The 27,024-nt window shown below is 36.5% G+C and overlaps 1 protein-coding gene across 4 annotated transcripts in view; it reads left to right on the top strand.

The window, feature by feature from the left end:
- Positions 1-27,024, top strand: part of CACNA2D3 (calcium voltage-gated channel auxiliary subunit alpha2delta 3) — a 346,053-nt gene that overhangs the window by 237,426 nt on the left and 81,603 nt on the right. For 3 of the 4 annotated variants that reach the window (XM_072347140.1, XM_072347143.1, XM_072347141.1), the window contains 5 exons: positions 3,218-3,235; positions 10,460-10,531; positions 11,289-11,369; positions 15,457-15,531; positions 26,196-26,279. In XM_072347140.1, coding sequence (XP_072203241.1) covers positions 3,218-3,235; positions 10,460-10,531; positions 11,289-11,369; positions 15,457-15,531; positions 26,196-26,279 — 330 coding nt within the window. The remainder of the gene's footprint in view (positions 1-3,217; positions 3,236-10,459; positions 10,532-11,288; positions 11,370-15,456; positions 15,532-26,195; positions 26,280-27,024) is intronic. The other variant, XM_072347142.1, reaches the window with a different exon arrangement.

The following is a 27,024-nucleotide window of genomic DNA, read 5'->3' as shown; positions in this document are numbered from 1 at the left end:
AAAATCGTAAGGGTGTATGAGTTTTAAATGTGTTTTTTACTTGGAAACACATGTAAGCACACATGTAAGCATCAGTCTGGCTCAGGTTATGGCCACATAAGTAGCTAGTTACACACTCACTGATACATTGAAGGCATGTTGGACTAGTAGAAGCCATTCAGAAATAGAAAACATGAGTAAGCTCATGAGTCTGGTGCAGTGTACCTGGATGAAATCTCAAGCTTGTTAAGTGATTTTACTATTTAAATAAGCATTCTGTAAAGTAAAAACAGTAATATCTATTTTGGATATTAATTAGTTTTTGAGGTCAATATCATTTAATGGATTACTCAACCTACAGAAACCTTCAATTCTAAAGTCAGTGAATATGTCTACACTACAAATACTGAATTCATTTCATTTTTTACGTGAGTACACCTGAGTTGAAAATACCTTTAGCAGTTGAATCAAGAGAAAAATCTCCTTGTCTGTTCTTAAATGTTACCTTCAAATATTGATGAACTTTTGGAATCAAAGTAAAAACCAATCTGTTTTGCAATTGCAGATGTCATTGCTGTCCATAATAGCCTATAAATAAATTTAAAAATATGTTCTTTTTTTTTTAAATTATATTTAGAATTTGAAATCTCTTTGTAAAACTATTCAGTCTATTTGTGATGTACTATGGAAAACAGCAGTCTGAGACAAAGGGTCAGCTCTGATTGCTATTCTTGGTGGGAATATATTTTTGTAGTATAAAATAGAATATGAAAAAATCTCTGGTTTAAAAAAAAACAAGGGGGGAGGAGGGAGGAGGCATCTGGGAAAGATAGATTGAAATGAAAGGGTCTGAAAGCAAATCCCCTTCCCTTTCCTTCACTGTGCTCTTGCTAGGTCCTGCACACTAAGCTTGCTCTTTATCAGTTCTTTTTGGTTGCAGCAAGATTTACAGTGTTCCATAGGGACCATTAATGAAGTATGTGTTTCTCTGTTTAAAAATCCTCTCAGGTTTTCCCTGGCACTTCTGTATCTGCAGGCTCCTGACCCTGCCATACCTGTAGTAGGAGGAAGGTAAAGTTCCCCATCCTCCAAGCAGCAGAAGGCAGTAAATGGCCATGTCTTGCACCTCAGCCACAGTTATATTAACAAAACTGGTTAACTAGGAGCAAGTCAAACATATATATTTCTGATCACGTCTCTTCCTTAATTGTTCATTATCATAAAAAGGAAGAGACGCTAACAGAAAAACAGATAGAAACTGTAGCACTTTGGCATGATTGTGCCTGATAAAGCTCCCATAATGGCATAGTTTATCGTAGGCGCAAGTAGAATAAAAAATTATGCCAAGTTTTTTAAGGGTCAGGAAGAGATCATACAATTTACTGCAAAAGTGCCTCTTGGCAGGGTATAAGGCAAACCCCAGGAAGCAGAGGTACCCACTGGGTTTTACACAGACAGGCAATTTTTAGACTGTGCAATAAAGGGACAGACCAGAGAGCTATTACTGTTATTGTTAGGAAAATTATTTGTTTCCTATGGCCTCCCAGAAGGGGTAATGTCAGACAAACCTCCATGGTTTATTTCAAAGGAATTTGTAGCAATTATGAAAGTGAATTGCTGGCATATAGATCTTGTAACAGCCAAGTTTTGAATAATAATAATAATAATAATAAAGTAAGATTTGTCTGGCCCTGGCAAAGACAGATTTTTGGATGAAAAGATTGTGAACCTGGATTCTGAAGCTTAGATGAAAAGAGATGAGAATCCTTATCCAGAAAAAAAAGCCTAGTGGGATGTAAATCTAATCTGCTGTCCCTATTATTCTTAGTCAATGCTTTGATGAAAAATCTTTCAGAGCAAAGAAATATTCTCCATTTTTATAAAAGACTATAAATGGGACTGGCATACTGCATTCAGCAACTAATAGCATGCAGCTCTGTTTTGCCAAATCTTATTAATGTTCTATTGAGAATAATATCGGTAAAGGCAAGAGGACTAATTTCTTAATTGAAGTATGTAGCATCCAGTTTATGTAATAATTATCAATAGGAAATCCTCAATTGCATTTCATCTAGTATTTGTTTAAGGACTCCACTTACGTTTGAAGTCATACCAGAGCACTGTGTATATGCATACATTTGTGGTTCCTATTTTTGATGAGGTTATTGGGTTTCCACTACTACCTTAAACGTATCTGCACTGTATATGGACTTGGAAGTTTTCTAATTTGGTTTGAATGTTATCTGGAGGTAATAATTTCTGCAATGATATTCCTGTACCTAATACATGTATCTTACCTCGGATATGTTTACTGTACTTTAAACACTGTTTTGTAGAATATGATGCTCAAATTAGTTACTTGACAACACCTGGGTTTGTAAAAACATGTTGTGAAACAGTTTATTTTTCTAAGTTCCTCTCCATTATCTGCAATGAGGTTGTTGGTGTTTGTTTTGTTTTTTTTTCCCCCCTTAAGTGGAGAAAGAACTCATTTTCGAATCTGATAAATAAGGTGTTTGGATGTAATGGAGTCTAATGCCTGCTCTCCATATTTTTTTGTGTGAGTTGTTTTTGTAAATACTTCTCATACAACTGTTTATGGGGCAATCTCGCTTAAGAACATGAGTCATATGAATAGTCATATAAACATCTTGTGTTTGCATATATGTGCTTAATCATATTTGTTACACTACGAACGTGTTCTTCTATGCATACATTGGTGTATTCTATGCATATATGATAGAATGTTTGCATAAACAGACACTACTATCATTTTGTTTTTCTTTCCTGAGAATTCAGCCCACCTTAATGCAATGGACATCTAATGTCCACTTCGTTCTTAATAGCTATAGATCTAGATCTTTCCCAAGAAAGAATGTCTGGTTTTAAACTGAAACTATCTTTATGTTGAATTATATTTGTGTACAGCAGGATGGAACTACTTCACAAATCAAGTGTGATACCATATCTGATGATAAAATAATGTTTCTTAGTAGCATGCTGTTTAACAAGTTGCGTGGTGCTTTTGTGATACCTAGCAGAGGAGCTGTCAAATAATGAGCTAAGTTAGTATAAGCCCTCAGTGTAAAGTTAGTTTCCTTAGATTCTTTTTTTTATACTTTTTTTTTTGTTTGTTTTGTTTTTTTACATTTGTGATTTTATAGATACGACAGCTGAAGTAGCTGTTCAAATTTATTTAATGTATAATGATCGCTTGTTCTGTTTTGTTGTTTTCCAGCTCCCTCAGGCTCAAAAGGTAAAATATTTTACTCAGATCATAGTTATTCAAAGTAATCACCACTCCTTCATGTTTCCATGGTGTCATGAGTATTGTACAGTAGTGATCAGTGAAACATTCACTGTACTGGGGCACTGGACATTAAATCAATGCATTGTGGCCCTCTTAAGAGCAGCTCTTCAAGTACAAGCTATTTGAACACAATAGGCATGTACCGGCCTACAGCTTGAAAACAGCAGGAAAGTTATTTTATCAACAATTTGAATTAATAGTGAGAAAAAAAATAAACTCACCCCATTACTGTATGTGAAACATCTCTAGACCATTTTTATTTGTATTATAGAGACAACAAAACCCATGTTGAAGCTGGTACTCTTTCACTGCTCCCCACTGTATCTATCAGCACCTCTTTGAATACATCTGACATTTGACTTCTTTAATAGGTTGCAAGCAGTTTTTTATATAATATGCTTTTTAAACAAATTCTGCATTGATATGGTATTTTACCAGTCACATCTGCACATCATGAAAGCACAATGATTGTGGCAAAATCTAAGAACTGCTTGATGCTTGTTTCCTCATTCTTGTATATTTCACAAATATAATCAAAGGTTCTAGAAAAGAGAAAACCTAGATGCTGTTTTGTGGGTTGTGATTTGAAGAACTGAAATGAAAAAATTAATTGAATATATTGGGGAATAGCAACATCTGCTTATTCAATTAATTTTCATGCTAGATAAAGCACTTTTAAATTATTATTACAGCCTTTGAATGATGTTGAATTTTTAATGAATGATATAGATCAAGTGATTATCAGTGGATATCTTTTGTAGAATGGTTAGGGCATCCATGGACCTCAAAACTTTAGAATAGTTCATTAGTATATTCAGTGCACTTTCTAATTTAGAAAGCATTAATCTGAGCATGGAAACCTTGTAGCTTTATAGTGCCATGTATATTTGAGATTTTCTTGCTCACGGATCTCAGAAAATCTGCAGGTAGTATTGTAGTTTGTCACACTGGACTGTGTACAAACATTGTTCTTGTGTTCTCTGGAGCCTAAAAAATGTGTCATTATGGTAACAAAAGTTGTTGCTGCTGTTATTTTTTCCACTAGAAATAGATGGAATAAAATTCTTTTGTTTACAGCTTCCTGGGCAAGTAGAAGTGCTAAAAGACCGGCTAACTTTGACTTATTCATGTTAACCTACTTGTTTATGTCAAATGCTTCTACTTACAGTTTGCAGAAAAAAGAAACAGGGTGAGATTAAAATATGCTGATGGGGAAATTTATATCAGGCTGCTTACTAGTGTCATGTGATACTCTATTTTAGATTGTAATGTCTACATTTCTGAGCTATTAAATAATATTCTGATAAAAATTATTCAAGTTCTAGATTACAAAAAGGTAAAAAATTCCTTCATGGAGGTTCATGAACACCAATTGTCAGTGTATTACTGTTGTGCAAATCAGTGCAAAGCTATAGCCACATACTTTGTATGCGTGTGTCATAATGGATACCTTCATGTGGAGAAAGAAGGAGAGGGATGCTAAGGAATGAATGGAGGAGGACAGATAAATGTAGTCTCTGAGGTCTTTTGATAACTGCAGGTAAGAATGAACTTTTTCTTAAACGCAGCCTGCTAGTTATGCAAATATAGTAGACTTTGAGGCAGGAAATGCTGATTGTTATTTCTTTCTGACAGGTTTACTTTGCTCCTAGCAGGTTGATTTTTATGAGGCTACTTTATATGTGATTATGAAGACTTTTCTAGTCTAGGTGTTTTCTCACTGTCCCTCAATCCTACCTTATCTGAATTTGTATTTTCTCTTGGATTCCCTTGCTGAGCATCTCAGTGGCAGTCTGCTAATGAAAACCAATGTTATAGCCCAAAACCTAAATTCACTCCTCCCTGCTCTTCAGGCAACTAAACCTGAGCAAATCCTTCATAGCTGTAATTTTCTCATATCCCTGTCTGAGTTTATTATGACTCCATTCAGATGTTAAAGTTCAGTTGAGTGCATTGAGATTTCCTGATATAGAGGCTTGCTGTTCAGTCTTAAACTGGTCAATAGTTTGCCACAAGTATGCATGTAGCAATGAAAAGTCTTAATTGTCAGTTAATAGAACCAAAATTGTCTCCTGTTAGGTGCCACACAGAACTATATCCAGATTTTCTTCTAGCTAGCCAGAATGTGGCAATCACCTCCCAAAACAAAAAAATCTCTATCTCCCTATCTGCAAGGTGAAGGGAAGCAACACAGGACTGATATGCATTTGCCTGTATGAATGACTTAGTCACTAGTGTACATGTTTTGCCATATGGTGTCTGAACTTGCACTGTATTTTTGTTGGATTCTATGTATCATCTTGCAAATGTTTTCTCTATAAACATTTCAAACAGTCATGTCTCTCTAAACACATTCACTTTAATCTTCTAGTGATCTGAAAGAAAAATGTGTCATTCTGAGTTTACCTTTACTATTTTATATCCATTATAAATACTTGGTCATCTTGATGAAATGTTATGTCTTTTATATGAAACACTTGGATACAGTCTTCTCTGTGTTTAGTCAGTGTTCTATGGTAATTAGCTATCAGTTTTAGCTATCTAGACCAGAGGTTGTAGTCTGTCTTTGACAGTTAAATAACAAATTGTTGAAAATGCAGATTTGGAGTGCAGATGTAATGAAGTATGAGGAGTTGGAGTTAGATGTCTGTTGAAGCACGATATTTGACCTGAAAGGAGCTCTGCAATATTCCCTATAATTAAAATAGTTAATGTCACAAATTAAAATATTAAAATTACTAATAATGATAATAATAAAAATCCACTATAATTTCAGGTGATAAAGGTTCTGATTTATATGGTCATGTAGCTTTCATAAGAAAATACATCTAGGAGTACCCAGTGAGTCTAAAGGAGAGCCACTATCCAGACTAATATATGAATGTGAATATCTTAATGTTATCTGTATTGTTTTTCTGCATCTTTCTAGATAATCATCCTATATAACTGTGAAAATGAAAATAACAATAATGAACTCATAACTCAAATTTAGCAATTTTCTGACTTTTCCACTTTGGCTTCAAAAATGACCTTTATTACTGAAACACATTTGAAAAGCAGTTTTTGTATTCATGGATGAACAAAAGCTATTCTTTTTTAATAGCTCAACAAGGTGTTTGGTTTCCTAATAGGAAAGCTTTCCTTGCTTTCTTGCACAAACGCAGCAGGATTCAAATCTGTTGTCCTTCTCCTGCTGTGATGTTTTGTTCTACTTAGTTTGTATGAACAGGTAGAACTGAATAAATTAGGAACATAAATCAGAAGCAGATAGTTGTGTTTAGGAACATTGAATTTTTTTTTAATGGTTCTCTCATGAATAGAATCGTATTTCCTCCATATAGAAAATGTTTTGATGATGTTTGTTGCCCAAAAGTTCCTGACAGCTTTCTTCTCTCTTTCTGTGTTATCCCTTAACTTCTGTAAGTAGTGCTTTGCCCTCCTTTTATCTTGATGCTGTCATCTTTCAGCCATTTGGAAACATCATTGATCATTACCTGCATCATTTACCTTCCTATACTTTGAAGTGTTGAATTGACTGTCACTGGGAATAGAAAATAAAAAAATTCAAAGCTGCTGTTTCACTGAAGTGCATGGCCAGTAATTTTAGCATTCTTACAAATTTTTGGAAGCCAAATTGAATCTAATGAGATATAAAATAATCATGTAGTAAACATTTTGACCCTGATTTATTATTCCTTTGTTTCTAGATGAGGTGTTATCTTTCAATTTTGTAATGTTTATAAGGTTGAGTGACCCATTCAGAAAACTGCTTGAAGATTTCTGCATGTATGTTAAACAGGATCTTAAATTTAGTCTCCAAGTGTTTGCCTGAGGCTCCTCAACAAGTGACTTGATATTTAGTAGCACCGAGTAATCAATTTGCCAATTTTAACTGAGTAAGCATTTTAAACTTATGTTTTTTGGTGTTTCTGTGTGGCTAAACATAGAAATATCCTTGTAACTTTTAACACTCACACAGTTTCCTATATGGTCCCAGGCCGTAATTTATATCTAAGCTAAAATGATATCTATTCTTCATACCAGTAGGCTATATAAAACAATTTAATGGTCAATTTCCAATAATCTGATGCTACGAGCCTGTCTTATGACTCTGCTCAGAACACAAAAGTACAGTAGTCTGAGCGGAAGACAACACCAGGTGAAACAAGGCTATACTGAGTGGGGAAAGGAAGAAGAGGGCTGGACTAGGAAGATGATAGGTACTGAAATAAAAACAAAGCCTCGGCTTGAAACTCATATTTCAAGTACATACTTGTGGAACTGCTGCCTGCTATGGATAAAGTTTCAACACTGTGGCAGCCAGTTTCAACACTGATGCCTTGTCACAGAGGTTTCAGTGTTCCCGTGCACCAAATTTTCACCCCATTTTTAGTCCCTTTGAATGTAGCAATGTTCAACCCAACTTTTCAGCTTTTGCACAGGGCATATGGCTGTGCAGGCCAACAAACCTTCACTTTGACCTATTTCTTTGCCCTCTTCTCCTATTTCCTTTCAGGCCTGCAGATGTTTGTTTGTTTCCCAGAATTACTAAATTTTTTGAACATTTGCATAAGCTGTCACAGAGTTCTGTTATATGTTATAAATTATCAGACTTAAAAAGAACAATGCAGAATTCTTAGGTCATGGCTTCCTTTGCAGTTTTTTCGCTGAGTCAAGCAGTAACTGCCCAAGCAGTAATACCCAGTGGCTACCATTCCACTATTTCAAAGTACTTTGTCAAAATGTCATTGCCCAGGGAATAAAGTTGTCTTCTTCCCCTGGAGATAACTCCTCCCAATCTAGCAGAAGTGAATACTGCAGCATAAGTTGGTAACTTGATGAAACATCTCAAACACGAGTCATCGATCATCCAGTTATTTTCTGACTCCCCTTACAGAAGCAGCCAACAAACTGCCCATCTACCAAAAAGAAAAGAAAAAAAGCTGAAAACCTATCAAAAAATTAAATAGCACTTCCATAAAAAATGATTGCATTAGCAATTGTAGATACTTACAGTTATTACAGTTACAGGGCAGTAATAATCTGCATGCTTCCATAGTAGTTACTTTCGAGAGTTCATGGTCAGTTCTCTTAGAATTTCCCAGAAACTCCATACTATTCTTTTTCCCCCGTTTAAAGAATTTCAAACACCCTAAAACTTTACTGACAAGTCCCTTGGCTGGCATCCTATCTGATAAATTGTTTCTAGTAATCCCTTGAGAGTAAGTAGGCTCGTGGTAAAATAATACCATAATGATACTTGACAAATGCATAATGTCAGAGATGAACAACCCTGGGCAATCATATACAATCTCTAAACGCTCCAAGATGTCACCCCATAATCAGCAGAACGCTTTTTTAGTTCCTGGTGTACATGTGTTCAGGACTATTGAACATCCATACCGCAGCAGGCTCCTGTTCATACCAATCACGTCTGTGTGCTTAACCGTGCTACTCCAGCCAAAGAGGGTATATTCCTGGGCTAATTCAGCTGCTTTTAGTGCAACCCCTGAACTCAGTGTTTTGTTGGGTTGGCACTTCTTCTGTTTGTTTCTTAATAATTTACTCTTGTTTAATAGATCAAGGATCAGGACTGGAATTTAGGTATTTATCAAAAGGGAAAACAAGACAAATAATAAAACATGATCATGAGCTGGTTCCACCTCATGTCCCCGTTGATTCCTTATTGGATGTAAACCTTGATCCTAAAACTCATTTGTGTTTGTCTGATGTCTGCAAACATTCTTCCTCACCATAAGTTAGTGCCATGCTTCAGTTCGGGAAACTGAAACCCTCCTCCCAACAGACTGGGAGCTGCAAGCCATGTGAAGTTCTGGATTTTCCTTGTCTAATTTATTGATGTGAAGCATGATTCATAAAACATTGTGGTAACAATATGTGGGCTTTTTGTTCTGAAAATTTAGAGACTTGATACCTATTTTATTATTTAATAAATAAATATATATATATTGTTAGGAAAAAAAATTGCACAAATTCTTACAAATAGAAGTGTTTTAAAATACTGCCTGAGTACAGGAAATATGATAGTGATGGAGCAGCAGTAAGACAAAATTGCTGTTGCAATCAGTACGACTCTCACCTCTAAATTTTTTCGTTAAGGTTGTCTTTCTTTGTGAATTTTGCTAAACACAGATGGAATTTAGCAGAACTGAATTGTCCTTAGATGCAATTTAGCAGAACTGAATTGTCCTTAGAAATTATAAATCACAATACAGTTGTGTTTATAACTGGATATGTCATGCTTTTATAAGTAGGATAAGCTTTTTAAACTTTAACTATCTTCCAAAATTATAGGGGCAGAAAGTGTTTAACAGTAACTCTAAACTTCCTCCTTGCATTATCTTTTACATGTAGAGGATGAAGATCCACAAGCAAACAGAGCTGTGCTTGTTTCTTGAGCACGGCAACTAACACTTGCCTTATGGCAGAGATGCAGTGAGAGATATAGTCAGAGAGCACGAAGAGACAATAGTCTGAGCAAAGCCACTCTGCTGTGGCCAACGATAAGCATTCTGTATGTTTCTCTTGAATGGAACCAAGGTCAGGAGATCTGTTTTTTTACTAAATTGAAGAAATATGTTGCAACCTGAAGTGCAGCATCAGCTAATGCTTCATGCTACCACTTAGTCCAGCAAACTGAAACCGGATAGAGCAAAGATGCTCCTGGGATCATAACTGGCCGTCATCCTTTCTGCTGTGGTGCTAGCTGATGAGATCTCAATCTGAACCAGAAACAAAGTGCATGCGACTCATGACCTCTTGTTCCTTGCTGGGAGAATACAACCCAAGGCAATCTTGGCAGAGCTGACACTGGGAAAGATGTGGAACAGAGCTCCAGCTGCTTTGCTACTGCACATGCTGCTTCCACAATCCACATTCCAGCCCCTTCGTGTCTCTCACGGGAAATTGCAATAGGAATGAAGAAGAGGCATCTTTCCTGCCAGTCCAGATGGTGGGGTGGGTAGGGCCTCTGTAGTTGAGATGGAACAGGGTGGGGCTGGGCTGGACTGACTGCAATACTAAATTGATAAGCATCATTTAGATAAATTGCCTTCTCTCACTTTAACGAAGAAAAAGTAATTGAAAAATGCAATCACGCCTGTAATTATTCCTTTGTTCTTAGAGATATTATTTCTTTTTTAAATATAGCTTGCTGACGATCAGGGATTGGTGTTGATGACAACTGTTGCCATGCCAGTATTTAGTAAGCAAAACGAGACTGTAAGTACTCAGACTGTTTCTGCTGTGTGATCACAGGGTGACTGCTGGGAAGCTGCTTTTAGGAATCTAACAGTGTTGTAGCCTGCTCTGTAAATTTTTATTATTTTCTCCTTATTTAGTCTAGAGTTATTATCCCCGTGTTGGTATAAAAATGTGGACAAATAACCCCAAATACTTATACCCTAGACACCAACTCAGGCAAAAACATTCTTTCTTCTATGTTATCTTCTTACAGCAGATAGTCCATATAGTTTTCCTTCTTTGTACTGGTAGGCTTCTATTGTGTAGATTCAGAATTTAATTACCTGTGCATACATTATGTGTATGTGTGTTTACATTTGCTAATTTAAGACTTTATTAAAGAAAATTCTGCATACTTTTTCTTTTATGCTTAGTCCTTCTCTGTTGCCTACTGAATGGCAGGGTAAATTTTGAATGAAGGGAGTAACACATTTTAGCCATAATTTTTTTGTTTGGAGACTGTTTCGCATGGGGAGATTTTTTGTAAAGGGACTCAGTAACTATTGAAATTTTGAATACCTTGTCCATCTGAATTGCAGATAAAGCAGAAGGGAGAACCACTATTGACTAAATGACTGCTTGATTGGATTAACAGTACCAGCCTCTGCTTTCTCTACCTTTTAAATGCTCTCTATGTTATCTATTCACTTCTCTAGAGTAGCTACAATGCTAAATTAGTGGTAGGAATGTTAATTACTATTATGTTTCTCAGTATATGTCTTATTGTTCTTTTCAGAGATCAAAAGGGATTCTCCTAGGAGTAGTTGGCACAGATGTCCCAGTTAAAGAACTTCTAAAAGCTATTCCAAAATACAAGGTAATTCACTAATGTTGTTATGTTGTTTTTACTCAGCATATGTGATATAATATCATTTATTTAGCATTTATTTATACAAAAAGAGAACTAGAAGGCAATTCTAGATTTATACTGACTTAGTTTCATTGTGTCACCCATTTTCCTCAGGAGTTTTAGCTATATATAGCCAATTATTCCTGCCAAAATTCACGTATGGCTTCATCTTCAAATTTCTGCACATCTCAATGTGCTCTAAAAGGTCATCTTTAATAAAATGAATGAGGCCATTCAACCATCCAATAAAACTAGAACACCACACAATTTAAATAATTTTGTATGAAGAGCATTCAAAAATCTTGCCCATAGGATTCCTGCCTATGCATCTTTCCTGTACCAAACTGAGTTAGGGCAAACAGTGTATTTTAGCAACTGCCCACCCAGACCAGTGGTTCTTTCCCTCCTACCCAGTCTTCATAAAATATTTTCCCTCTATGTTGTTTTCCAAAGTCAGCAATAATTCTGCTTTAAATATTTTTTTTAATCAAAATTTGCAAACATGCAGCACTTCATCTATTGTGAGATATTTATAACAACAACAACAAAAAGTTTTTTAAAAAAAAAGGTAAAACAAACAAAAAAAAAGTAAAAGTTTCAAGAATATACAAATATACAATTACTTTTCTTTTAAATTTGATTTATCACATTAGTATTTCATCACTTCTGGATCTCTGAAATGTCTTGTTGCAGTACTGCTTTAGTCACAAAATTAAATGAATGTTTTCTAGACAAATCCTAGTGGAATCATAGAATCATAGAATTACCCAGGTTGGAAAAGACCTCAAAGATCATCAAGTCCAACCACAGTCTACCCATAGTACTCTAAGTCTAACAACCGTCTGCTAAATCATATTTGGTCACACTGTAATTGCATTTTAATTCTGTCCATTTTAATTCTAATTTTAATACGCTGGCAATTAGCAAATTATTTTGTAGATCAATATGCCACAGTTGGGTGGTTTAAGTTAAATGAGAATTTGATTTAAAAGAAAAGACACGTAAAGTAATGAAAATTATATTGATAAGGTGTATGGCAATAATTTCTTGGAACTTTCATCCCATTGGGATAGACACCCATGCAAATGCAGAACAGACAGGCTGTCCCAATTGGAAAGAGGTTTGCAGGGTATGAGAAGAGGCAGCAGATGACACCTTGGTATGAGGACTTAGTAAAGAGAGACATTCCAGGTCAGGATAAATAACAGTACAATTTCAATATAGGAACCACTGAAGTTAATTAACCACAATATAGATTATACCATTTGTGTATGCAGAGTCACTAGGAGGTGGCAGAGAAAAAGAATACGTATGCAAAATCTCGAGCAATGAACATCTTTTGTTGTCACCTTCCTATAAGCTAAGGATAGAATGAGTTTCATTTGCAATGAAAAAGTTGAACAATGTTGTAGGAACTGAAGGTATGACTGGTGAAAGCCTGGCTGTTCATTTCTATATAATAATGGCCAAATCATAGAGTATTATTCAGAAGGATTCTGTAAGGTTTGGACATGTTCTGAATACACATAGTGTAGAGTGTGGGCCCTGAATGACAGGTACTGCAGCAGATTTATTCAGAGTGATTCAGAAAAGGAGAAGATAGGCAAGGAGATTAAAATTTCTGGTTTATTCATATGATATAATATTTGTAAAGACTTAGTTTTCTGAGGAAGTAATATACAATCCTGTTTCTGAATATGAGACTGTTTGAAAGTACATTTTAAACTGCAGGATGTAATGCAAGAGAAGATTATTATAAGAGGCATCAATATCATGCAATACAATTACGTTAGTGAAATCATTTGAGTTATAACTTCCAGTCTCACATACCATAAACATTTCTGAACAGTAAAAAGACCATGCAATTGCAAGAGCATAATCTCCCCTGGGACCCATTCCTGCAGAGGCAGTATGTGAAATAAAATTCACACAGGGATATAAAATGATTGGTTGGAAATAGAATTCTGCTGACCTGGAATTCTCTCAGCTTGGATGAGATGGGTTTTATGCCGAGGAAGATGAATAATAACAATGAGCTATTTTCAGCAGTCATTTTCCAGACTAAACTTCCCCAGATGTCAATGGGAGTTTGTTCTTAATAAGGCAGAGTTGGATTTACTTTTCATGTGGCATTTTACTGTAAGGGAATTTTTTCATTTCTCAGTTTGTCATTTAGAGAGTTTACGCTTAAAAGTGCAGCCATAAGCAGTACTCCCTCTCAAACCATAGCATTTTATGTGCAAAATGTACAGTCTCATGTATTGCACAATGCACAATGGATACTACCCTTGCTGTGCTGGTATACTTCAAATCAGCAAATACTTTTTATGCTGTGAAGTGTACCACCCACATTTGTTTTGTTACCTGACATCCATTGCTTGGACATCATTCTGCAGTTATCAACACAGGCAGTTATACTCAAGATCTGATATTTAGCCAACAGCCAGTTCACTTGTCATACTATAATAGGTAAAATATGTTCACTGTTATTATTTTGGTTCTCCTTTATGAAGAGATGCCAAGAACATATCACCTTCTATTACTTTCGCAGAAGTTTATTGCTTTAGGAAAACTGCTAATTTATGAAACAATCTTCTCTATAGCAGATACAGTTGACCATATACAATCATTCACAGACAGGTATGGTATAAATCTGCCTGGCATGTTTTCTCTGTGACCTTGCTATGATGTAATACCTTGTTGTATATTCCCAGAAAATTACAGAAGCCCATAGAATTGCTGTCCTATTTATCTCTTAGAAATGATTCTAGCTTGTCAACCTTTCTCACATTGCTTTATGCCAGACAAAGTCCTGAGGACCCACTTCAGCAAAACATCTAAGAATGGACTAAAGTTGAGGAAACAAGCAAACAAAAAAAAGCTTGAATTGAATTTGAATATCTTGGTAAGGCACATTGCTGAATAAGGACAGTTTGCTCTTTGCTCAGATTATTCATAGGGAACAAGGGAACAATTCTGTTTTCAAAAGTTTGTTAGCGGGGAGAAACATGGAACAAACACCAAAGCAGAATATGTCTGGGTTGTGGGCTTTCCTTTGTTTTGTTTTGGTCCCTCAACAAATCAAGTTGCTTACATAAAGATATGGCTATTGAAACTGAATCACTTTCACATTGAGCAGTTTCACAGCTCTGTGGAATGTCACATTACTTTGCTTCACAATTGGAAAGCAGTGAGTGAGGATGCATAGCAAGCATGCCCTCGGCATGGCAGAAGTCAGTTGCACACTGAAGGTGCCGAAAGATTCTGTATTAGCATCACAATTATGCTAAGAAGGGATGTTCAAATGACCAGATGAATGATTTGCAGGTGTATTTAGGCACTCGGTGGGTGCAGTCAACTGCGTAATAGACATATTGTTAAAAGAGTGGTAGTGTTATTTAAATAAGTACAGTGTTAAATTTGATTACATATCCCGTTTGGCTTCATAAAGCATTTCATTGCTCTTGTATGATGTCCCATAATTCCACTTGGTGCAAACATGTAGATTACATTAATTTATAGGTGCATGCCTTCTTCTGTGTCTCCTAGTGAATCTGAATTAACAGAGAGCTAAATGTAAATAGCATCTATGGCAGGCAACTGCTTGGTCTGTGTAACTACTTCCAGTATCATAGATTTAAGTGCTTCTTTTACAACATCACTTGAACAAGTGAGGTAAACCAAACCTAGCTGCTCCTGGGAATGTGTGAAGGTGTCAGCATACCTTTGATTTGACACACGTTGTGTGGGACATGCTATGTACGAGTAGGTATCTAATTCACTCCAAGGAACATAGAAGTGAGTGTCCTAGATAACAAAATGTGTCTGTGACATTTTAAAGTTGTGCTATATGCTGAATTCATCACAATGGCAGGTTCTTATTTGCAAAAATGTCAGGGATCAAAGCTCTGCATATATTTTAATGAAATACTGTCTGGGTGAGCGTTATGAATACCATTTTTAAGCCTTGGATAACTAAATGTTTGCCTGCTTTTGTTTAAGAATTTACTGTAGGCCGTGCTAATCAGTATTTCTTTCTCATTTACTCTTACAGTTAGGTATTCATGGATATGCTTTTGCAATTACCAACAATGGATATATTTTGACTCATCCAGAACTTCGGCCTTTGGTAAGAATACTAATTACCAATCTATTTTATCTAGATATATACATTGCTCTTGTTTATCTTTTAACGTAAAGAATATATTGATCGGATGATATACTTTATAACGCTTTATATCACTTTATAATGCTTGATAGATTTACCTCTGGAAACAAAGGTTAGCATAAAAAACATCATGGAAAATAAACATACTGGTTGCTTGAAGGGATGGGATGCAGGCCTCTATTGCTGCAAAATGGCAAAGCCAAAAATTGCTGTAATTATGTTCATTTTATATTGAAATGGAATGCTGTGTAATAACCCCTATTTGTCATGTTAAAGTGTTAAAGCTAATTCAATATGTGTACAGAAATTTCAATAAAGCATACTTATAAGCAAAATAGGGGCACCAGGGATATTCATACTAAAAGAGAACTAGCAGCCAATTCTGCCTTTATTTTCCCTTATCATTGTCTTTGCATTAATCACCGTAAGAAAAATAGAAGTGCCTGCTACACAAGTGTTTATAAGCTTAACGCCCACGAGAATTGCTACATTCTTGATTGCATCATTGTTTAATAACAGCACGTGCAAGTGTTCCATCACTATCAACTCTTAGTAAAGCATTGGTATTAATGATTCCACTGCTGCGTACACATGGATGCCATATGTATCATTATAATTTTTCTTCAATCAAGAATATCTCTCATGGTTCTGGTAGAATTTCTCACAGACCTGGAAAGGAAGCCAGTATGTGCTTAGGATATGTCAAATTACTGACCAATAAGCAACATAATTCTCATAAATGACTTTTGCAAATTAACCCACCATCAGATCCCAGTCAGTTGAATTAGCATGCTTCAGTGACTGTTTTTTGCTGAAATATTTGTTTCCAATGGAGATGAATTTTTATCCTATTGCTCTATGGGGAACAGGGCCTCTGCCATCCGAATATATAGCAGCTAGGGAATAAAAAACTTCCAGCCCCAGTAGAATCAGTTTATTCTTAAGGAAGATAGCGAGCTCTGAATCAGTCCCTAAGTATTTCCTCTCTTAATGCATTTTGTCTCTACAAGACAGTGCATACATCTCAAGTATATACTAAAAGAATCTTCTGACTCCAATTACTGGCAGTGTCCAGCATGAGATTGCTCCTGAGGAAGATGCAGGAACTGAGTAAGAGGATGTAGGGAAGTCTCACAGTAGTTAGCATGACTCAGATAGGCTTCTGCTTGGAAACATTTGGTTCTCATTTTTAAACATTAAGGCCTGTTAGAGTGGATTCTTCTGTTATCCATACTAACATACTCATTTTTGCAGTCAGCGTAACTTCTCATAGTAATGATTTTTCCATATTGTAACTGTTTTATGCAGAGGTTTTATTTTTAGTTCTGGTTTTAAATTTCATTAGAAGTAGTTTTCACAGACAGGGAAAGCAGAAGCTCCTAATGTATCTTTTCTTTTCCATTTCTTACTTACTTTGCATAATGATTTGTAATTGTTATCTCGTTGAAACATCTCACCATAATAAACATCCAGTATTTTCAATATTGCTGTACTTTTCTGTACTTGCTTTTCTATACTCTCTATCTTTCTCACCACTTATTTGTCCTTTCTTCCATGTTCTTTGCTTTCTTGACTGCTGAGCTATCTTTGGTAACTGTAGCTGAGCAGAGGCAGCAATAGAGGCTGTACTAACCTCCTTAGAGCACCTGGGTTACATACAGAGGTTTTTAGTGTACCTTTAGGTTTCTTCTGCTGTATCTTCACTGCTTTGGTACCTTACCCACGTCAGGTGGCTATAATTTTAGCTCACATACAGGTGTATCAAATACATAACCTAAGGATTGTTTAAATGAGCCAAATGGGCACATGAATTAGATGAGATGTGACTGTACTGGCATTCTGTATGTATTGCTAACGTATTCATGCTACCTGAATTTTTTTAACCTAATGATGCTAATTGTCCTCAGTGGTTAAAGAGATGAAATAGATGCTGTTTTTCTATTGCATAAGCTTTTTATATGATCCTTTCTTTCTGTGTGAAGTACCATTGTGCGGAGAAGTTGTCTTCAAAGTTTTGTAGCTGTTGCAAAGGAAAATGTGATGGGATTTGTTTTACTTCAAGAATGGCCACCACTACACTTACAATTATTATTCTTAACTCTGCATGCTTTAAAACTATCCAGAGGGTATGGCAGGTACATCAAGCAGCCTATATTTGCAAATCTATAGGTATATGTATTTGAAATTTCCCTACTTAACATTAGAAGAATTAGACAACATACAATCACTGTATCGTGCCGTTTTTCTTCTGGCAAATTACTTCAAGGATTGTTCCAAAAAGAATAGTATATATTCTTTATAGAATAGAAATTTTAATATTCAGAAGGCAATAAAATCCAGGAACAATGGATAGTTTCAATTATACAAAGGCTGCTGTCTGATTTCCTTATTTCTGTTGTGGTGCCACATATTGATGAGGCAGAAGTTGCTTTTCTGTTACTATCCCTAGCCCCAGGATACGTCTTGAAGGCACTTATTTCATTACCTTACACAACAGTCTCTCTTTCCAAAATCAGAACATTGGGCAGTCGTCCATAAGCTGTCAACTGTAGGGAAGTCACAGTGATATATATTCGTGGTCTGCTCATTTTATTTTTTGGAAGACTCATTTTTACCTCTGGGTTCTGTCAGTAGTCTATAATGGGAGTCTTTTTTTTTGTTTGTTTTTTGCTTTTTTTTTTTTACTTTAGTGGAGTTTTTGAGAGTGAAGTGCTGGCCTGAGCCCTTAGATTGATATTTCAGGACAAATCCTGATACTATTGTAACAGTGGCAAAACACTCTGTGAACATCGTAACAGTAAGTATGTGAAAACAGGCAAATAAAACTGGATCTGGATAGCTGACTAAAGAGCTATCCTGAAATACGAGGCCTGCTCTGAAAGTAATGCCTCCTATTTTGTGATGCTGGCCCACTATGTCAGAGGTGGATGTTGGTGAGATGGCACAAGGGGTTGAACCTTCCTACCAATAACCTGCTATGTTTTGTTGCCATGTGACAGATGGCAGCATAGGGGACAGTGTGACAAAATGACATCTGATGTGGAAGTGCTTATGAAGCACAGGTATGTCTCTGAATTCCTCCATGCAGACAAGAAAAGCACCCATTGATATTAATCGATGCTTGCTGAACATTTATGGAGATCAAACAGTGGATGTGAGCACAGTGAGGCTGTGGGTGGTGCATCTCAAGCAGTGCTAGTGCAGATCTTTCTTTTTTTTCCCCTCTCCTTTACTTTAAGGCCATCTCCCCTCATCCTATTTCTATTAGGCATTGTAAAAATTTGATCCCCTCCCTTCAAGTACTGGAAGGCTGCAATGAGGACACCCAGGGACCTTCTTCAACAAGCCCAACTTCCTCAGCCTTTCTGCATAGGGGAGAGGTGCTTCAGCCCTTTGATCATCTTCATGGCCTGGACCCATTCCAACTAATCCTTGTCTTTTTTTGTGTTGGGAGCACTAGGCTTGGGCACAGTACTTATTCAACCAATTCCTTATACACCAAACATACGGATTCAAAGGGTGACCTTAGAGATAATGTGTGACCATGTCAAAGGCTTTGCACAAGTCCAGGTAGACAACATCAGTAACCCTTTCTTTGTCCAACCATGTCTGCAACACTACATCATAGAAGGCTGTTCCAAACAGCACTTTCCTGTGCAGAGGGCAGGACACAGGTCATGATATCCAGGGCATAAAGTATCCCTTGGAAATTCCTAAAAAAAAAAAAATTAAAAAATCCCTTTTTATTGAGGTCCTTTTTGTTCTACGATTGAGTGCACTTTACCCTTATGCATCATTTGCACAGAAACGTGGTTTCTTACCCCCCTTTCCGCCCTTCTTTTCCCTAACCCACCTCGACCTGCGCCAGCTTACCCTCCCAATGACTCCCAACGTCTTTCCTAGCCGCCTCCCCACCGCGCAGCCCGCGACCTCCCCTCCCCTCCCGCGGGGCTGCCCCGCTGCGCTGCCGGACAGTGGCCATTAGGTGGCGCCCCAGCACCGCCCGGCGGGGCGGCCTGAAAGTCTCTGGGCTGTGTCTTGGGGACGGGAATAGCACTGAAAAGTGCCCTTCTCCCCGTGCTGTTCTATCTCAAAGCTCTTTCTTATTACTGTCATTTTTAATCTCGTTTTTAATTCCAGACCACCTGAGTAAGTTTAACTTCTACTTTTTAATGCTACTTTTCATTTCGTGTTTAATTGCAGAACTGACAGGTCCCTTTTTTTCTTCCTCCCTTCTCCTTCCCTTCCCCTCTTTTTCATGGTAATTCCAGAAACTATAGCTGAATGTCCTGTTGTTATTTATCACGTTGAAGATTGTCAATGAAATGAGTGCATTGAAGGCAAAGGATGGATAGCAAACAGATGATGCAGGCTTTTTACGTGTACTTAAAAACAACTGCTGTGTTAGTTGTGGCTGATCTGTTCTTACAAAGCTGTCGCTGCACTTTGTTAAATGGAAGTGCTGGAGGAAAACTGCCCTCTGATGAAGGCTTGGTGGGGTTATAGGGAAGTTAAAGAATGCCACTGAATGAGCAGCGCCTGCTGTAGTCACTGAAGGACACCTTTGTGAATCTGATCTTGTTTTACTTTTGCTCCACCTTCATAACATTTGTGTGGTTTTCACTGAAGAATAGCAGGGCTGCTAGTAGCTGTTGTGAAGTCTGCAGCCTTGGTGATTCGGAGCTGGCAATAGGAGTTGTATTTCTGTTTAGGGAATAAAGAGGAATTTCGTTTTCAGTAATTATCAGGTTCGTTTAAGGTAGAATGCTCAGAGTTCCTGGCCAAGAAGCTCAGGTTCCAGACCTAAAGAAAATATGTGTTTAAAGAAATATATCTGTGACAGAATCAAATCACATATTTTATTCACATTCTACCATTCTTTTTATAAAAGTAAAATGAGGACTGTTTTACCAATTACGTGAGTCGATTATGATATCCCTTTCCTTAATCCAATAACATCTACGATGACTGAGGGTTTTATAATGTTTCTGAATTGAAATTAAAGCTTTCTGTTCCCCCAAGGAAAGCAAGGCAGATATTCCTAATCAGGATAAGCCATGGAAGACAAGTTGTGGTAATTTTCAAATGGTTGTATGTGAATGCACTTTTTATCACTGTAAACCAATTGGCAAGTTGTTTTCTTTAAAACGATTCACATCTTAATTTGCTTCTGATCAGTATTAATTGGCAGCGTTACCAATAGAAATCAAAGTCCCTGAATATACGGTAATACCTTCAGTGGAATACATTGGTGGTTTAGCTGCCTGAGTAATTTGCCATTTAAAACTTGTTGACTATCATGATATATTGCATTTAGCTGAAGGACGTGGGTGTATTTAAAGATCGCTAGACCAATATTAAGTCTTTTGTAGCTGTAAATTCTGGGAAAATTTGTTTCTCCTAATATAGAAAAACAGAGAAACGCGAGTCTCAGGGGAAACATTAATGCCCCACTTAAGCAGTGTTAGCCTTTCATAAGCAGCAAATCTCATTTCTCTCTGGGGAGTCCCGCCTGGAACGTAAGATAACCTACACTTACCCTTGCTTTATTCAGCGACTCCATAAAACTCTACAGCTGTAGCTGACAGCAGAATATTTAAATGATTTGAACAGTGTAAATGCCTCACGTTCATTTAAATAACTGAAGAATTCAATCACTTGAATGCCAATGATTATTCCTATTGGAGTTTACATTTTAAAAAAGACAGCCCATCTGAATCCCTGTGAGAGCATTAAATTGCTGTCTAATTAGAAGTGCAAAATTACATATATTTAAAAGATAATTAAGGGTTTGAAGGCTGTTGAATAACTGGTTGTACATATAAATGAATCACTGAAAATTTGTTAGCAGTATGTGAAGCTTTCTTTTATTCCTTGCTTTCAGCTTTGAAGTTAGGTATAACTGAGCTCATGGGTTAAAGTCTGGTAGTATTAAGATAAAGGCAGATGTTTTTAATTATTTCTACTCAAACCCCAAATAATTATAAGCAGCTGCCAGTTTTACATAATCCCAAATGATAAGGTCCTGAGAATGCAAATAAAATCCTAAATAGAAAGGTTGTTTTTTATCCAGCTTAGTAAATTGCATACATGTTGCATTGCTAGACAACTGCAGTCCACCTGAAAATGCGAGTTCAGCCAATGCACTCTTTGTCCAGTCTGTAGATGTGTGACTTAGAGCTATTTTCTGTTCCCTTGCTTTTTACCTCCCGCTATGTATTTCCATATGTTGTTTCATCGATGCGACCATTTCTGCAGTATCTGTAATGCAAACACATATGTTATGGTTGTAAATAGAGAAATACAAATACATGTGGAACAAGATTGTTATTTTTTATTTTGCTAGGAGGTTCTTCTGTATATGTGGAACATTTGATTGTTCCTGCTTTTTCTCTTCCTGGAAACTTCAAATTGTGTTTTTCTCTTTACCCCAGTGAATGATATGGCTCCTGTTGTCAGCTTCTCTCTGCAGTATTGCTGGAAATTTTATAGTGTGGCAGTTTTTCACTGCTATCTGGCATGAAAAATGAGTCCAAAATAACTGTTTTTCACTGCCAACCATAACCTAGAAACTTCAGGATTAATGACTTAAATAATAGGCTTATCATGAAAGTCTCCCTTTGGAAAGAGAAGTTCTTCTTTTCCTAAGGTAATCATAATGTTACTTAAAATATATATATTTTAAAAGGACCTTTGTATAGCAAGCAACTTTCTTTCTGACTTGATACCCATGAGTGTTCTACAAATGTAAGCTTTTGGTTGTCTTCTATTAGATACTTTCTTGCTATCGTATATTCTCCCAGATGATTCCACAAATGGGGCTAGGCAAGTTCACTGAAGTTTAGTGATGCTTTCAAGGCAATCTGAAGTTACCCTGATGCTATCAGAGCAACTTACTCTCTCATACCTCCCAGTTATCCAGATGGAGCACGTCTGAGAAACTGCAATCACCTTAGACCCAAGGCTTGCAGCTGTTAAGATGTAGCTTGCTCCTTCTGTGATCAGATGGCTATACTTTGACTTAATAAACACGTGGCCGTATTTAGTGCAGATGGTTTGGGACTGCTCGTGTTAAAAAAAAAATAAAAAAAAATAGAAGGGGAAAAAAGAAATCAAAGCTAAGAGCTTACGAATGGCACATGTAAATGGTTGCATGGGAGGTGGTGAAAAAATGTGATTCAGTCCTTAAACTGTACACACTGCACATTGTTTGAATCACCCAGTGCTATAACAGTTTGGCCAAACCTCAAATAAAAGATAGTAGGTAAGATAAATCTCATTCTGGTTTCCAAATAAAATCATTTCCTCTGTTCTTTCCACAAACAAAAGACTATTAGAGCTAGCACTGAGTTCTGAGCAGACTAAAAGATTCTTTATTCGCAGTCCAGGTATTTGAAAAATTTCATTGGCTATCATTTCTTTCCAGGTTTTAACTACTCTATAATATCACCACACAATTTATACTGGCCTAAGTAGATTAACAGCACACAGGCTAAATCTAGCTCTTTTCCTCCTTCACTTAAATCAGTGCAAGTTGGTAGAGCTCCTAGTTTCTATCTTTCCCAATGGGTCCCTTACTAATTTGTTTCAGTGCTTTATAGTAATCTTGCGAATGGGATTGGCTTCAGTCTTCAATCGCTATTTTATACTTCACCCAGGGGTCTCAGACAGAGATAAAAGTGAAGGTAGATTCAGTATATGACCAAAGAAAATGGCATAAATGAATGTCATTCTTACAAGCTGGTGAATTGCTTCTATGCCCTTGAATAACTTTTACTGAGAAATTAGTTTAGCAGTAAACTAGGATGGAACTAGAGAAGAATGAATTGTAGGTACATGAAATACTTGACATTTGATCGCCTTGCATTTATGTTACATACGAATATGTAAATTTACTGTAAGGAGTAATCTTCATAGAAAAATAGACACGTAAGTGAAGATATCCAGGTATAGAAATAACTGCTATTTTTGTTATGAGAACAAAATCCATTCCTTGCTGGAAATTGAATCTTTATTTTCTCTGCCATTATTTCCCAAACTTTATCATAAACATATTCTTCACACATTGAACTCCTGTGTAGAAATTAACACTAGTCCCCTAAAGTGTAATAACAGAATGAGAGGTTAGACTTCTTAGTACTTTATTACTTCCTGTCCTAACTATGGTTTAAGATCTCCATTTTCAGTTTATTCAAGTGTGTATGGAGTCTTCTGCTTGCTTAAGCGCTGGGATTTTGACTTGCTTTCTACTTATCTGAATTTTTAAGACATGGATGCTTCCATTGCTGGCTTTGCTGCAAAAATCTGAATGTTTTATAAAGCACTTAATGTGGTTGCTTTTTGGATTTTGTTTTTGCTTTTTGGATGTACAATATGGAATCTATATAATTGAAATAAATAAAGCCTCGATAATCAATATGATACAAACAATTTATTATATACTCAAAGCCCACTTCTGCTGTCAGACACACAAGATCTACTCCTATTGTCGTAAGTAAGGACTTGCACGTGTATCTGAGCATGCTGTTTAGCCCAGAAGCCCTTCAACATCTGTGAGTACGGATGTAATTAAACATTGGACACAGTACAGGAGTTGTTTCACATTTGTTCTACTCAAATGATCCCAGTTAACATCTATGTAACACTTTTCAGCTCTCAGTATTTTGGATCTCAACTGCCACAATGTCTATGCTGGTGTGAATAAATAAGACCAAAGCCACAGTGAGTAGGCATAGTTTGTCCTTGTAACGATTAAAGATAATATTGATATAGCTGCAGCCACAATTAGAGGTTTGCAAAGCACAGAAAGCTACCAAAATCAAGTCCTGCTCATGAAGCAGATGTTATCCTCTCCTTCTTATTATTGTGAGATTTAACTATAGGGGCTTCCAAGTTTTGTACTTCTGTGTTGTGTATAGTTGTCTCTTCAGCTATCAGAGCTTAGCTGTGAAGCAAGAATTGCAGCACTGAGATGCTTGAATTCACAATCTGGCTTATGGACATGCACTGGAATGGGAAAATCTTTACATCTCTGAGTATCCCATCTGTTGAATAGCATCAGCCCAGAAAAGGATTCTCTTCTTGTTCTGAGAATATGAATTTCTAGCAAAGAGTCAGTAAAAATGCATGAAATTATTCTTCTGTTACATTCATGTGAACTGTAGGAAATCAGTCTAAGAGTTGCACCAACAGAGTAGTTAGGATTTTTTATGAATGAGATTTTTTTTATGAGACTGAGAATTGACTCAGGATTTCATCTTACATAGATTCCCAAAAGGCTGATCTGTAGAAATAACTGTTTCCAAGTTCTTTTTAGGGAATGACTTTTGTATTACTGTTCTTCCAATATCTCAAAATCTGTGATTACAATTCAACGGCTTTTGTCATGCTTGTTATTAAATACTGTGACCCTACAAAATCAGTGGTGAGATACATGTGAGAATAATTCAGTCAGGAAAGTATCAGGATGGGAGTAACCTTTCAAGTGCTCAGAGAACAGGTTTTCTCTGTGGCCTCTTTCTGATGTGCAGAAAAGGACTTCAAGTTCCTGCCGCAATGACCCGGTGATAAACAGCACTGAGCTCAGAGCTTTGATTGGTGGTATAGTTGGTCCTGCCCTGAGGGAGGAGAATCAACAGCATATTCTTCCTTACTGGTGCAGTCTCTATCCTATCATTCTATTTCTGAGGAGTCACAGAATTAATTTGGGGTAATTCTCATGGTTCTCAACAACTCTTGTCATAACTCATGGAAAGAATTGTGGTGGTCCTCCCCCTTATTTACATAATAAAAGATAAATGGTTGTTATTTCACATTGCACAGATCTGCTACCATTTTTAGACATTTCAAATAGATTCTCATATTTTTTCTTAACTGTTAACAGACTTTCCTAAGTACTTTTCTTCTCCCACTGATCAGGGTTTTTGTTATGCTAGTGGGCTCTCTCATTTGAATGTTCAGCAGAGGGCAGAATTTCCTATATTATAAATTCCCCAGTGTCAAATCAATTTGTCACTAGAATGTTTATTTAAAATGTGAGATTTACAGGGTAACAGTGACTAGTGATAAAAAAAAAAAAAAAACAAAAAAAAAAACAACCCTATAAATTATTAGTATATTACTTTTTTCCCATGAAGTTGAAGATAAAACTTAGTATCAGCAAATGTTAACACCACACTTCCCAAGACTTGCATCTTATCTTGTTTAAAGAGAAACGTGTAAACATTTTCTTGATAAGATTATAGCAAATATAACTTCCTGTACAGCTGAGATTGTTAGTTTGAGACATTTAACATAAACTACAAGAGGAAGGTCTCGTGTAGGGTTCCATATGAGAAGAAGAAAAAGGTACAACTGCAGTTTGACTTCCCTCAGTGTCCTTCAAGAACTGCTTTGTGTCATGGCAACAGATCATGCAAATAGTCATGTATGAAGTAGTTTTTTAGTGTACAGAGTATGTTTTTGCAGCAGTGTGGTTCATTATCAATCAGTTAAGCTGCCTACTTTGTTAGACATAGCATTTCCAAATAAAATCAGCATACATCCAAGTTAAATATATATATATATCTTCTGTTACAAAGTGTTCCTACAGGACGTGCTAAACATTTCATTCTTTCTTATGCCAGTATGAAGAAGGGAAAAAACGAAGAAAGCCCAACTACAGTAGTGTGGATCTTTCTGAGGTTGAGTGGGAAGACAGAGATGATGTGGTAAGTGATGCGTTTTAAAACCCTATCAAAAACACTTTATGAGGAAGTTGTGCAGGTAGTTATCAGAGCAGCCGCTTCACTGCTCTCAGAAAGGAAAAAAACAATATCTGACTTTACCTGGTTCAGAGTTTCATAACTTTTTTTTTTTTTTTTTTTTAATTGGTTCTGACTTATATGTAAATGGACATGCACCACTAACACAGACTCCTTGTATGTTTGGTAAAACTCGTCACCCAACTTGCACGCTCCTTCATCCTGCTGTATATTTTTGCTGGATAGCAAGAGAAAGGGAATATCTCTCTTGGGCCCATCCAGACAACTGCTGAAGCTTAGAAATGAATGAAAGTGCTTAACTTCCCTTTAGGAGATCCCACTTTCCTTAATGGAAATAATGAGAACTTTTTTCCATAATGTACAAAATCTGTATGAATAAGCAAATTGGATTCTCTATTCAGAACAGAGTCATAAAAGATTCTCTCAAAACTCCTAGTTCAGACATATGGGGAGCTGCAGAACCATTTAGTCCATGTCTATCAGCTGTGATGCACACAATTCATTCTGGTAAACTCATTTTTCAGTGCTTCATCTACTCTGTGATTCACTCTTTTTCTTTCTTATCTTGCAGACTTAGCTTTTTCTGCAGTTCTGTATCAAAAGTTTTCCTTATGTCCAGGTTTAACCTTTGCCTGGTCTTTCTGTTATTTCCTCAATAAATCTGATTTGTTAGGCATGATTTGTTTTGTGT

This window comes from Excalfactoria chinensis, chromosome 12, assembly GCF_039878825.1.
Source record: "Excalfactoria chinensis isolate bCotChi1 chromosome 12, bCotChi1.hap2, whole genome shotgun sequence".
Taxonomy (NCBI): domain Eukaryota; kingdom Metazoa; phylum Chordata; class Aves; order Galliformes; family Phasianidae; genus Excalfactoria; species Excalfactoria chinensis.
This window is presented reverse-complemented; position numbering and strand designations above follow the sequence as displayed.